Here is a 12,439-nt window from a genome sequence, read left to right on the forward strand (position 1 = left end):
GCTTACCAATTTATGCAATAAGAAAAATTTTAGAAATATAACAATATCATAAACAATTATCATCTATTTAAACTTGAAAACCAAAACCAATTATTTTCCATTTTGGTGGCTTAACCTCAGTTAGATATGACCCCAAAATGCCTAATAACGGAGAATCATTCATCTCATCACCAGAACTTCACATTGAAGAAAATCTTCATTAAGTTAATGAATATGAAGCAATTATTTTTAACTTAAAACAGTTTACATTCAAATAGCATTTATTTTATGCCAAGCATTATGCCAAACACCTTTACAATCATGCAGTCTTTGTAATACCCCTGGGAATGAATCCCGCCACCATCACCTTATTGAACAGTAAACTACAGTAAATAGAATTTTCTTGGGGCTATATAGTTAATAAATTTTTCAATGCCAAATAACAATATGCACTTTTTAAAAAATTATTCAGCTATGAATTTCTAAGTTCCATTCACATTTTTCTTGGGAAAGTTTTACAAATAGTTTGCCATCACCTATTATAATTAGATCAGTTTAAAATGTGCTGGGCCAGTATTCTAACTACTCCTTTTGCCCCGGGTAAAAAGGAAGCCTAAGAAATTTGAATCATTGCTAACAAGGTATAGTCAGTTTCCCTTCCAGGCAGAGGGTGTTGATAATTAATTGAACAGCAATAATAATAACTTACAATAATCAATATCTTTACCCTAATCAATATCCATATAAAATTTAATAGAACCCACCCACAAATCTAGCTCAAAAGGTGAGTGGACATAATTTCTTTTATCTCTTCACAACTTTATTGGTTTTTAACATTAAAACAGTAATCCCAAATAACCTAGCTAACAATCTTACAAGTTTCATAAGTGCTGGCCGAATCGTTTTAGCTGTGACGTTAACAAGACAGGGTTAACAAGGCTGAGAAAGTAACTTCACCAGTTTTACACAATTGTTTTCATTTGGTAGTTTCAACAAAATTCAGATTAAAGATTGCTTTGTCTAACATCATTTCCAGTCTCTTAAGTTTTACAATATAGGAGAATTTTGCTACAATGCAGAAGAACAATAATAGTACAAACAGAAAAATTTCAGATGACATTAATTGCATTCCCAAATCATTACATCTATTAGGCTTACCAAGCATAGAGGCTTTTCTTCTCCTCATAGTTGCAGAGCTTGGCTGTGGACTGAGGGGGTGGTGGTGTTGGGAAGCTGCAGAGTCCAGCACCTGAATTAAAGGTCTAAGGAGTCATTGAGGAGAGTCCCTGAGGGACCTTTACTTTCTAGTAGGGGTTGCTGGGTTTGGAAGACTAGGAGAAAAAATTCTAAGTTCCAGTGGTGTGGGAGCAAGGACTTGGGGGATTGGGAGGAGAGGTTCCTCTGTTTACCTATTGCCTAGAAGTGTGGGCTTCAGGGTGCCCAGAGGTCCTCAATGTAGCTGCTATGCCTGCCCGCTTTTTCTTTTCCAGGTGGGGGAGGGTAACTCAAATTCCTTACCGTTACTCTCTTCTGTTGTCTGATCTGGGATAAGAGAAGTTTGTTTTAGCTGCTCTAATTTTCACACAAGTAAACTTCACTTTTGTGTTCACTCCTAAAAACCTTTTTGGAAGTGAGAACTTTGAATTTGCCAGTCAAAGGTGAGTGGGACTCTGGAAAATATCCAGTGGTACCATGTCCCTTTCTCCTCATACTGGGAGACTCAGAGTGTCTCTTTATTAGAGATTCATGCATTTTCCGAATTTGCCTTAGTGCCAAATGGTATGAGAAATTCTGACTTTATCTTAAGCATCAAATCAGGAGTAACACATTTCTTTAAATTTCAGGGAAAAGGTCCCCGCCTCCTTTCTTATCTCTCTTCACATTCCAAATTGGCCAGATTTGGAATGAAGGGAGAAAGAAAGAGCATTATTTCCAACAACTATAAACCGTTAAACAAGAAGACATTTTCCTCTCTCCTTCTCTCCCCCCCTGCCCTCCTGCTCCTCTGAAGAGACTGGAGTCAGGGAGGGAGAGAAAGAGATAGTGGACATTACAGGGTGTCAGGTTACACACACACAGAAACACAGATAGAGAACACAGACACAGAGACAGAAAAACACAGAGAGGATTTTTGAATCCTATACACAAATTGCTTGGCTCTCTGATGTAATGGAGGCCAGGTGCCATGCTTTATTGGGGTCGTGGAGACCCTGCTTTAAAATGATCTGGGGCAGATCCCCAGTTGGTTTCTTCCAGTTGTTTAAGAGACATCTTTCTCTTACTAGCTTCTTCAGAATTTTCATATAATGTATTTTATGTTCCCAAATGCATGGATTGGATTTATATTGAGGAGTTGGGGGAGGGGCCGAAGGAGACTTCATTCTTTCCTCTGGATCATATTCTAAGTTGCCTTTTTCTGGTATCTTATCCTTGGAGTCTGCCAAGTGTGCAAGTTCCTCCTCTTGCTCTGTTCCGGTAACCACATCTGTAATTACCAGAGTGATTGTACACCCCTGATCTTTGGCCATCTTGTATATGATTCATATGAATGTGGCCTGATCCGAGGCAGTTCCTAAGGACTCTGCCTGCCCCATGATAAGGAAAATCCTTACCTCACCAGCGTAGAAGCTGGGTTGCCCACGGAGACGGGAATTAAGCCTTCCCGCTGAGAATTTGAATTTGACCCAAGGCTGTGCACACGTGTAGTCTTCCCTTCTGCTCTTCTCCGTCCTCTGCCAGGAAGGAGGCACCTTGGGGATCGTGGGTACGCACATGTGGCTCCGTGTAGTGCCCCACGCCTGGGCGCCACTTGTTGGAGTCTGCTGCCGCCCCCCAACACCCAGGCCTTTGTCCAGCAAAGAACCCGATCTCGTGGACAATGAATGAGGCAGGAGCCGAGGTGGTTAGTAACTCCATTTATTGTTTCAGCAAGCAGTTTTTTTATGCAGTACTAGCCTTTGTTACTGGGTGCAAGCAAGCTCGTGCATGATCCTCTAAGCCTATCAGGAGCCCCAGGGCCATACATCACAGTTCGTGGACAACTCATGTCCAGTGCTTACCTGGAAAGGGGGCATGTGCTGTTCACAGCCTGCCTTATCAGAGGAGGAGGAGCCAAGCCAGACTGTGTAGCCCCAGATAATTCTCTTTTTTTATGGGACTGTCCTTGGGGCCTCAGCTCCCAAGCTCATCAGGCTCTCAAAAGCCCCTTACAGGTAACCACAGAATGTAAAGAAAGAAGAAGACCCTCAGCATGTTGGATTGGCCTGTTATAGAGGCTTCATGGGAGTATATGCACAAGAGTCAAAAAAGAGTGGTAGGTATCCATACTGATGAGATGACATATCCATTAAAGTATGAAACGTTGTAATCAGTATAGATGCAGTTCTGATTTTGCTGATGCAGGTGGTTTCCAGTAAGCCTATTATCTGCAACACTGTCTGTCCTCCAAGAAAGTCCAATCTATTATCGCTGTGACACTAGCCGTGCATGTGGACACTACCAGTGAACTTTCCATAGCAACAAGATGGAAGGAGGATTGTTGTTAACCCTGAATTTCAGGCTTCCATCCAATCATATTGTTTTTCATCATCTATGATACTTCAGACTTCATAACCAATATTTTGGGGTTTTCCATCTGTGTTTCCTGTTTTTTGTTCTCTTGTACTTCCCAAAACTATGTGGAGGCTAGTAAGCCTTACCTCATGGTCTTCTGGCTGACTGGGGAGCCAAAAGAACCATTTCATTGTTAATTATAAGCCTTACCAATAAAATTAACATGCTCAAAACTTTATGCCTTAGTTTACCTTAAATTCACCCATGATACCTTCAAAATACTCAGCTGGAGAACATTGGTTTCCCAGAAACCAAATAGTCCAATAAGCCTTGGAGGCTGGTGAGCGATCGTAGTCTTTTCAACTGGATCTTTCAAGAGCCGTACCCAAAGCTCCTTATAGGAGAGGGTGTCATCACCCTTTGTCCATCTAATCTGGCTTGAGACATAGTACTTCCCCTGCATCCCCAGAGCTCCTGTTAACATAAGTAGTCAGATTTGCCCAAACAACTATTAGGAATGTCTCAATCTCCTGCTCAGATTTCACTACTTTGTCAGTTTAGGCATATATTCTGGTATGGTATAAACATTTTGGAGAGAAATGTGGCAATGTTTCACAAAACTGGCCAGTTATACCTTTTAACCTTGTATCATTCCATTGCTAGGACTTAAAAGTAGCTGTATTTGTACAAAAATATTCGTAACACTTTTTGTTTATAACATGGGGGGAAAACCTAGAAACCATTTATGTGTCCAACTCTTGGAGGATGGCAACATAAATTGTGACATATTAATGTTTTAATTGCCATAAGAACACCAATAAATATAAAACATATAAGGAATCATGGAAATGCCTATATGAAATGATATAAAGTTGATTGATCATATCCTTTGATCCTGTAATTGCATACAAAGGAGTGAAAAATATATTTAAAATATAATAAAAAGAAAAAAAGCAAACTGATATCAGCAAAATCAGAACTGTGTCCATACTGACTACAACTTTTCATACTTTAATGGACTGAGGGCTGAAGGGACTTGCACCTAGGAGTGTTATATTTCGGCAGGGCTGTCCGACCTTAGATTATCTTAGGGCTGCATTAAAATAAAATGATTATTCAAGGGCCACACCCAGAATAAAAAATATAGTACATTAATATAATAGTTAATTTGTAGTCTTACCTTAGTTAGGTTTAGCAAGCGCTATGAAAAGTCATGGTACTTTTAAAAGTCTTTATTGAAACAACAGACAATATATTTTCATTTGCCATTTTAGCAAGAGCTCTGCGGTAGCTCAGCTTCATTTACTAAAGCATTTATGTCAATTTCTGTGCTTGTAGTAAAGACAGGCAGGCAGCATAAAATCACAGGCCATATTTTGGACAGCCCTGTATTAGGGCAAAGAACAGCTGTAGTCCTTCAGGCTGTGTGCTGGTCAACAAGCAGGAACAGAAGCAAGCTATATCTTTGTGACTTTGACCCCTGGATTGGAGCAGCATCTTAAATCCAGCCCCCAGATCAGTCTGAAGCCTATAGCCAGATAGCCAGGGCTGGGAGCTTAGACCAGTGGAGCTTAGACCACTTCTATTGCTCTGAACCTATAGAACTTTCCAAGTAACTGATGGTGACCAGGACCAGTCTGCTGAAACCACAGCCAAGGGAAAGCCTACAGTGTTGTTGCGTAGACCCAAACCCAGATCAGACCTTTTTTGTTGTTTTGACATGGACGATTTGGTAATTAGTTTTACTTGATTACACATATTTGTTAACAAGAATTTTGCTTGTTTTTTTTCTTAATAGGGGTAGAAGTAGGAAAGAAATAAAATAAATTTTTGTTCATTGAAAAATAATAAAATTGAATAATGTACACACTCAGTTGGGGATCTTACCCTACAGGAAAGTAGTGGGGAGGAGGGAACAAGAGGAGGGGATAATAGAAGGGAGGGCACATTGGAGGAGGAGGTAGTCAAAAGCAAATACTTTTGAAAAGGGACAGGGTCAGAGGAGAAAACTGAATAAAAGGGGACAGGATAGGATAGAGGGAAATGTAGTTAGTCTTTCACAACATGACTATTATGGAAGTGTTTTACATAATGATACATGTATAAATTATATTGAATTGCTTGCCTTCTCGAGGAGGGTGGGTGGGGAGGGAGGAAGGGAAAGAATTTGGAACTCCAAGTTCCAAAAACAAATGTTTAAAAAAATTGTTTTTTGCATGCAACTGAGAAATAATATATACAGGCAATGGGGTATAGAAATCTATCTTGCCCTACAAGAAAGTAAGGGGAAAGGGCATTGGGGGGATAGGGGGAATGGAGCGATAGAAGGGAGGGCAGACTGAGGAAAGGGACAATCAGGATACACGCATCTCGGGTGGGGGTGAGGGTAAAGATGGGGAGAAAATTTGTAACTCAAAATCTTGTGGAAAGGAATGTTGAAAACTAAAAATAATTTTTTAAAAGATATTAAAAAACAAAATGAAAAATAATAAAATTAAATTCAAAAAAAATTTTTCTTAAAAAAATTCTTGGGAGAGAAAGCTGACCCCAGCTAAATTTCTAGTCTCCTTTCCCTCAGGCACCAGTGATATTTCCCATCTAGCTCATGTCTCTGAGTGCAGCCTGTGTCTTCCACACACATATACACATACTTGTTCCCCAAATCCTGATTTTGTAATTCTTCTCATGAGAGGGCAGAACCAGTGTCTATGACCTCTTGTGCTTTGAGGCTAAGGAATGGATATGAGGGGGACCCACCCTCTGGAGGAAGCCTTTCCTAGGCTCCCCAGCTGTTAATGCCTTCTACTTTTATATTACTTTCCATCAACACTGTATATATCTACCATGTATATATGTGTGTGTGTGTGTGTGTGTGTGTGTGTGTGTGTGTGTGTGTGTGTGTGTGTGTTTACCTAGTTATTTTCATGTTTTCTCCCTCCTTATAAAGTATAGTTTTTGGGGACAAGTACTGGTTTTTGCCTTTCTTTGTATCCCTAGTATTTACTGTTTAGTTCAATGTCTGACACATAGGAAATACTTAATAAATGCTCTTTGACTGACTGCTTTGAGAAGAGTGCACAAAACCTTCCACAGTGAGATCTTGAATTGTACAAGCTTGAAAGCTTGCATGAGCTCTCTACCCTTGGAGCATGCATTAAGTGATAAAAAATACTAAATATCTAAGTTTCTTGATGTTATAAGATTTTTGTCTTATGTAGTGTTTTTGTCTTTTAATCTTATAGATTAAACTTCAGTTACATAATTCCTTTTTCTGGTGTTTTTGGGCTCCCGAGGATTTGTTAAAAGCAACTAATCTATCATGTCAGTCAGATCCCCAGCTCCTTTCTTTTCAAAGTTCTTATTATACTCCTGACCAGATCGTCATCTTCCTTCATATTTCTCTGCTTTCTACCTGAAAATGTATATGGAAACAAACCAGAGAGCTGAAAGGAAGTGTCAAATTTTTAAAATGAGACAAAATGTTGTACATTTTATCCTTCTGAATGGGACACTTTAAAAGATGGACTGGACGACACAACTAGTGATTGCTGAAAGCATGGAGACTGCCCATAGCGGATGACCAGATGATGCATTATGGGATAGAGGCCACAAGGCTGGGTGAATCTTTGAGTTGGAGACCTTGACAAAACAGAATGCTGGGGAGAGGAGTGAAATTTGCCTGATTGCAGCCAAAGGAGGATACAGACAATGATGCCTACATTACATATTAATATACAGTGCTCATTCCTCCTTCTATATCTTCACTCACATTGCCCTTTCCTGGAATTCCCATTCTATCAAAGTCCTACTTATACTCCCAGACCTGATCATCTCCACCTTCTCTAATCTGTGTGTGTTTTTTAAAATGCCCCTCCCCAAAAATGTGTGTGTAGCAGTGTTAAGGGGATGGTATAGTGGCTAGGGCTGTTCAGCCACTCCTTTTTTATACTTACCCTGGTACTATATTGTTGCCCAGATGGATTTCTCAGTACAAATGCTCCTTCTCCACTGTAGAAAGTAGTATCAAAAGATCTAGACTTGTCTTTATCCTTTTTCTTGTTGTCGTTGCTGTAAGCCCCCAACTAGAGATAGGACTTTTGGCAGACACCTCAGTTTTTTTATCTCTAGCTCTTCTCTAGAAATGTTTCCTCTTCAGTTGCCTCCTCTTGGTTATATTCCCAATAAGTACACTCCAACTAGCAAATGCTAATACTGTTTATAGATATAAAATAATTATTTAAGGCAAAGAAAGGTAAATACTTTTCCATGCCCAGAAGGAAAAGCTTTAGGCTGCCATGGTAGCTCAAGGTGAGAATGGATAACTACTTTTGGCGTCTATGGCAGGTGAGGGTTTCTACCTTACAGCTCTTGTCTTGACACACCTAATGCTAATCACTCAAGTAATCTCCCTCCCAGAGTGCTGGCTCCTTTCTTTATGTGAGTTCCCTCTGCCTTCTGTTCTTCCTGTTCCAGCTCCAGGTGGCTTTTCTCAGTCTCTCTTTCTCTTGCTCTTTGTCTTATTCTCCTCTTATAAGAAGCTGAATTCCCTGGATTCAGCAAACTGACTTCTAAAGGTCACCAAGTGTTGTAACTTATCATTCTTCATCCTATGCCTTTTGCTTCTTTTCACCTTCACTGAAGTGACCAATTTGTATCTCATAAAGGGATCACCTAGTGGAGGACATCACAGAACCATAACACACTGCTTCTGAGTACTTTAAAAGAGAAATGAAAATTGTTAGAGCAGAGTTTATGGCCTATGCCGCAGACATAATTGGCAGAATAGAAAAACTTGAATCTGTGATGTCAGATCTCACCAAAGTGGGGAAGATAGGACAACTAATTAGGAATGCAGATACACAGAAGTGAAGGACAATCTGGAAGAAGAGAAGCAAAAAGCAATAACATTAAAAGCAAACATGCTCTGTTTTAAAAAATCAATCTCAAAGATAGGATTCATAGACACTACTCAAGAATTATGTCTCCCATAAGAATACACATCAAAAAACTTGAATACCACAATGCAAGAAATAGTACAAGAAAACTGCCCAGCATTTCTGAACACAGAAAACAAAGTGCCAATTGAAAGAATCTATACTTCCTGCGGGAGGGGGCGGGGGGTGAGGGTGGGGGTGGCGAAGAACCCAAGGCTGTAAACTCCAAGACACACAATGGCTAAATTTAACAACTCCACTGAGAAAAACAAACTCTGCAAGTGACCAAGAGAAAGTCCTTGGAATACAAAGGAAATTTGAATAGCACAAGACTATTCTGCATCCACCCAAAAATGCAGGATGCAATGGAATAATGTATTCCAAAGAGCAGTAGAGTTCAGGATGCATGCAGCCCAGGGTGACCTACCCTGCAAATCTGAATCTTTTCTTTCTTTTTTTTTTTTTTTTTGCTTTTTGGCAGGGCAGTTGGGGTTAAGTGACTTGCCCAAGGTCACACAGCTAGTACATGTGTCAAGTGTCTGAGGCCAGATTTGAACTCAGGTCCTCCTGACTCCAGGGCCGGTGCTCTTCTCACTGGGCTACCTCGCTGCCCAAAGTGAGACCTTTTCAAGAGAAACTTGCTATATTTTTTCTCCTAGTTTCCTGCTTTCCTTCTAATTTTGGCTGCATTAGTTTTGTGCAGAAACTTTTTAATTTCATGTCTCCTGACCTCCCAGAGACTCTACGTGACATTGCTCTCTCTTGGTTTTTCTCTTCACTCTATTTTACTAGTCCACTTGCCGTGTAAGAAATCAAAAAACTTTTTTTGGAGGGGTGGGGGAAGAAGGCATGAGTTATATTATAATGAGGTTTTCATGATGGTTCCTGACCTTGTCATCCGTATTATGTTTTGTGACTAGATTAGATTGTGATCAATTAATTGATTTGTAATGAATCGTTGGATTGAAAGCTCCCTGAGGACAGGGAGTAGCCTTTGCCTTTATTTCTATCTCCAGCACTTCGTATATATCTTTATTGACTCATCGACACTACTGTCTAAAAGTGAGTCCAGAAGTGAAGTAGATTGTCCAAAAGTCAGAAAGAAACTGAGTGTCCAAACACGTTAGCCACGGGGGGCAGAGAGGGTGCGGCGAAAGGAGCTAAAGAGTGAGGGAGCTGTCAGGCAGGTAAGAGAAAAACCAAGAGACAGCTGCCACGGGCCGCACGGCTTAGGATGAAGTAATCAACACAAACACACACACACACACGCACGGGGCTAGGCGAGTCATACAGTCTGGCTATCGACTGGCTGTAATGGGGTTACTGACAGTTTTTTATACAGGTTAACTGCTGAGTCATTCTGACTTCTTAGAAAACTACAATAATGTAATGGTTTAACATAGTAAAGTTTTTTATCTCCTTGTCCCTGGGTATGAGACACTAGTTTGCTCAGTGCCAACCCTATTGAAACATTTCCATTCTTTCCCATGGGGGTAGCAGCTGCGAAGGCGAGTATTCTTTGCCGTGTCTTCTTATCCTTCTATGGCCTTTGCCTGGCATAGACCTATCCTCAAATGGCCTTGCCTTGCAGAGGCCTAAGAGGCCTAAACAGGATATAGCTGGCTCTTCACAAGAGCAATGTCACAAAAACCCAGAAAATAGAGAGTTTCTAGGAGGTCAGGAGTATCAGGTATTGCAGAAAGGTGAAGCGGGAGAAAGATTGAAAAGAAGTTGTTTCTTAGATTTGCCTATTAAAAAATCCTTGGTTACAATGTAAGAAGGGATATTATGGTATCTTGTTTTGCTCCCACAGAAATTATTGGTAGATAATCAATAGCTGTGGAGAAGCTCGCTTATCTTATTTTACTAAGACAATGGCCATCCTGGCACCAGGGGGACTAGAAAGGTTAGACTGGAACAACCAGTTCAAACCTGAGGGGTCATGCCGGGTCACAAGTATGCTCACTACTATGCCTACTAATCTGTATAAGGAGGGAATGTAGGGTAATGAAGAATGTAACCCTGAGGAGTCTAGACCAACCCTAACTCTGACAGGAGGGGTAGAACTGTTTAACCTCACTCCTACTTTTGCATCAGTGCGGTATTCCTAGTCAGCACCACACCTGCTTCCTCGAAAGAAGTTTAATAAATGCCTTCCTCTGCCCACTCTGTTTCTGAGTTCTGTTCTGAGAATGTGTCTATCATATGGATCTCCCTAAGGGCATGCAATCAGGGAAGCAACTCTCTGCAGAAGTACCCCAGCCTAGGGAGTCCTGTGATCCCTACAACCATGGTTCTCATACAGCTCAACGTAGAAGAGAAGCAAATAAATGGTGGAAAGTCTTTGCAGCCTTATAGTATTAGGTTTTTCTTTAATGACACAAATATGTTAGAGAGACCTAACGTGTTAGATGATAGGCCTTGGCAGACTAAAACAATGAACCAAATCTAGTAAGATGAAATTTAACGGAGCTAAATGTAAAATCCCAACACTTTGCATTCAAAAAAGTTGACTTCACAAATACGAGATGGGAAAGCTATAGCTAAATAGCAATTTGTTTGAATAAGATTAGAGGTTTTACAAACTCACTATAAATTAACTGTATGGTATATGGTATAGGGCAATAAAAAACTAATTTGAGCTTAATCTTTATTCAGAAAGGCATAATGAATGAATGAGGTGATAAAATCTAGCTCTACTCTATCCTTGTCAGACGACTTCCAAGATAAACTAGGTACTCAGGCTGTAGAACCCACAGGCTTATGCCATCATGTAAAACCTGAATTTCATGACTCTGAAGGGAGAACTACACCTTCGAGCAGAGGCTGTCATGGCACTTCAGTCAAAGTTATAAATGGTTGAGCACATCTGGCAACAACACCAGCAGGATGTATATACCCAGTTCCATAGCTTGTCTCAGAAAGTACATTATTTGCTCTCTGGTATAGACTGAACCCACCTTTCTTTGTACCTCCTTATTAATTCTACTTAACAAGCATCAAGTTCCTACTATGTGCTAATCACTATTAGACAAAAACTGGAATACAAAACCAAGATGAAACAGCCGCTACACTCAAGGATTTTACATTTTTATCAGGGGAAACAGCTTCACACATGTAAGGAAAGACACAGTAATTTCCAGAGGAAGGGCAAAGGCCTAATTCATATGAAAGGTGATAACAGTAGAAAAGGGATTCCTGAAGATAAAATAGAAAAATAGGGTGTTTTCTGCTTGGTTCTAGGTCTTTTCCCTCCTACAAGTGGACAGGCATACCTCAGTGGTTATGAGATCTCACAGGACATAGTTCACATCCGGAAAAGCCTGGGCTTATGCCCACAACATGACATCTTGTTTGATTACATGACAGTTGGTGAACACCTTTCTTTCTATGTTCAGGTCAGCCCAAAAGAATTTTTGTTTATTTTTTTTCCTATGCCTTCTGTGTCCACTTAGCACGCCAGTATTCTTACCCTCAAAGGATCCCAAAATAAGTTCTAAAAAACACCTTGTGGACGCAAAGGGAGGCAGGGGAAGGAAAGACATTCTTAAATCATTATTTCTGGAGTTGCCTGCAAAGTCTCTGAAGCATAAAAAAATTGTTGGATAGGCTTAGCTCCCTTTCATAAAGTCTCTATTCTCTGTCCTAATTTTGTTCTTTTAGTTGAAAGGAATAAGTGGTAAAGATTGCTCTGATGAAATCAATTATATCTTGAGTATTCTTGACCTGGAGAATAAGCGCAACACAATTTCAAAGTCTCTGAGTGGAGGAATGAAGCGCAAGCTCTCCATTGGCATCGCACTCATAGGAGGATCTAAGGTATAGATCTCCCCATTTCCATGGATAGAATCAGGTCCCCACTACGGCCTAAATAGATAAATCAGCTTATAAAGACCTAGGTAAGTTGGTATGGACCTTACCCTCTAAATGGAACTTCTAAGGTATACTCAGTATTAAGCAAATGCTTAGGTAGT

At 40.3% G+C, this 12,439-nt stretch overlaps 1 protein-coding gene across 1 annotated transcript in view; it reads left to right on the forward strand.

Moving 5' to 3' along the window:
- LOC118832162 (ATP-binding cassette sub-family A member 3-like) overlaps positions 1–12,439 on the forward strand; it is a 259,116-nt gene that overhangs the window by 172,163 nt on the left and 74,514 nt on the right. Inside the window, exons 13-14 of the mRNA XM_036739579.1 lie at positions 11,709–11,863; positions 12,129–12,284. Of these exons, the coding sequence (XP_036595474.1) occupies positions 11,709–11,863; positions 12,129–12,284 (311 nt within the window). The remainder of the gene's footprint in view (positions 1–11,708; positions 11,864–12,128; positions 12,285–12,439) is intronic.

This window comes from Trichosurus vulpecula, chromosome 9 (assembly GCF_011100635.1).
Source record: "Trichosurus vulpecula isolate mTriVul1 chromosome 9, mTriVul1.pri, whole genome shotgun sequence".
NCBI lineage: Eukaryota > Metazoa > Chordata > Mammalia > Diprotodontia > Phalangeridae > Trichosurus > Trichosurus vulpecula.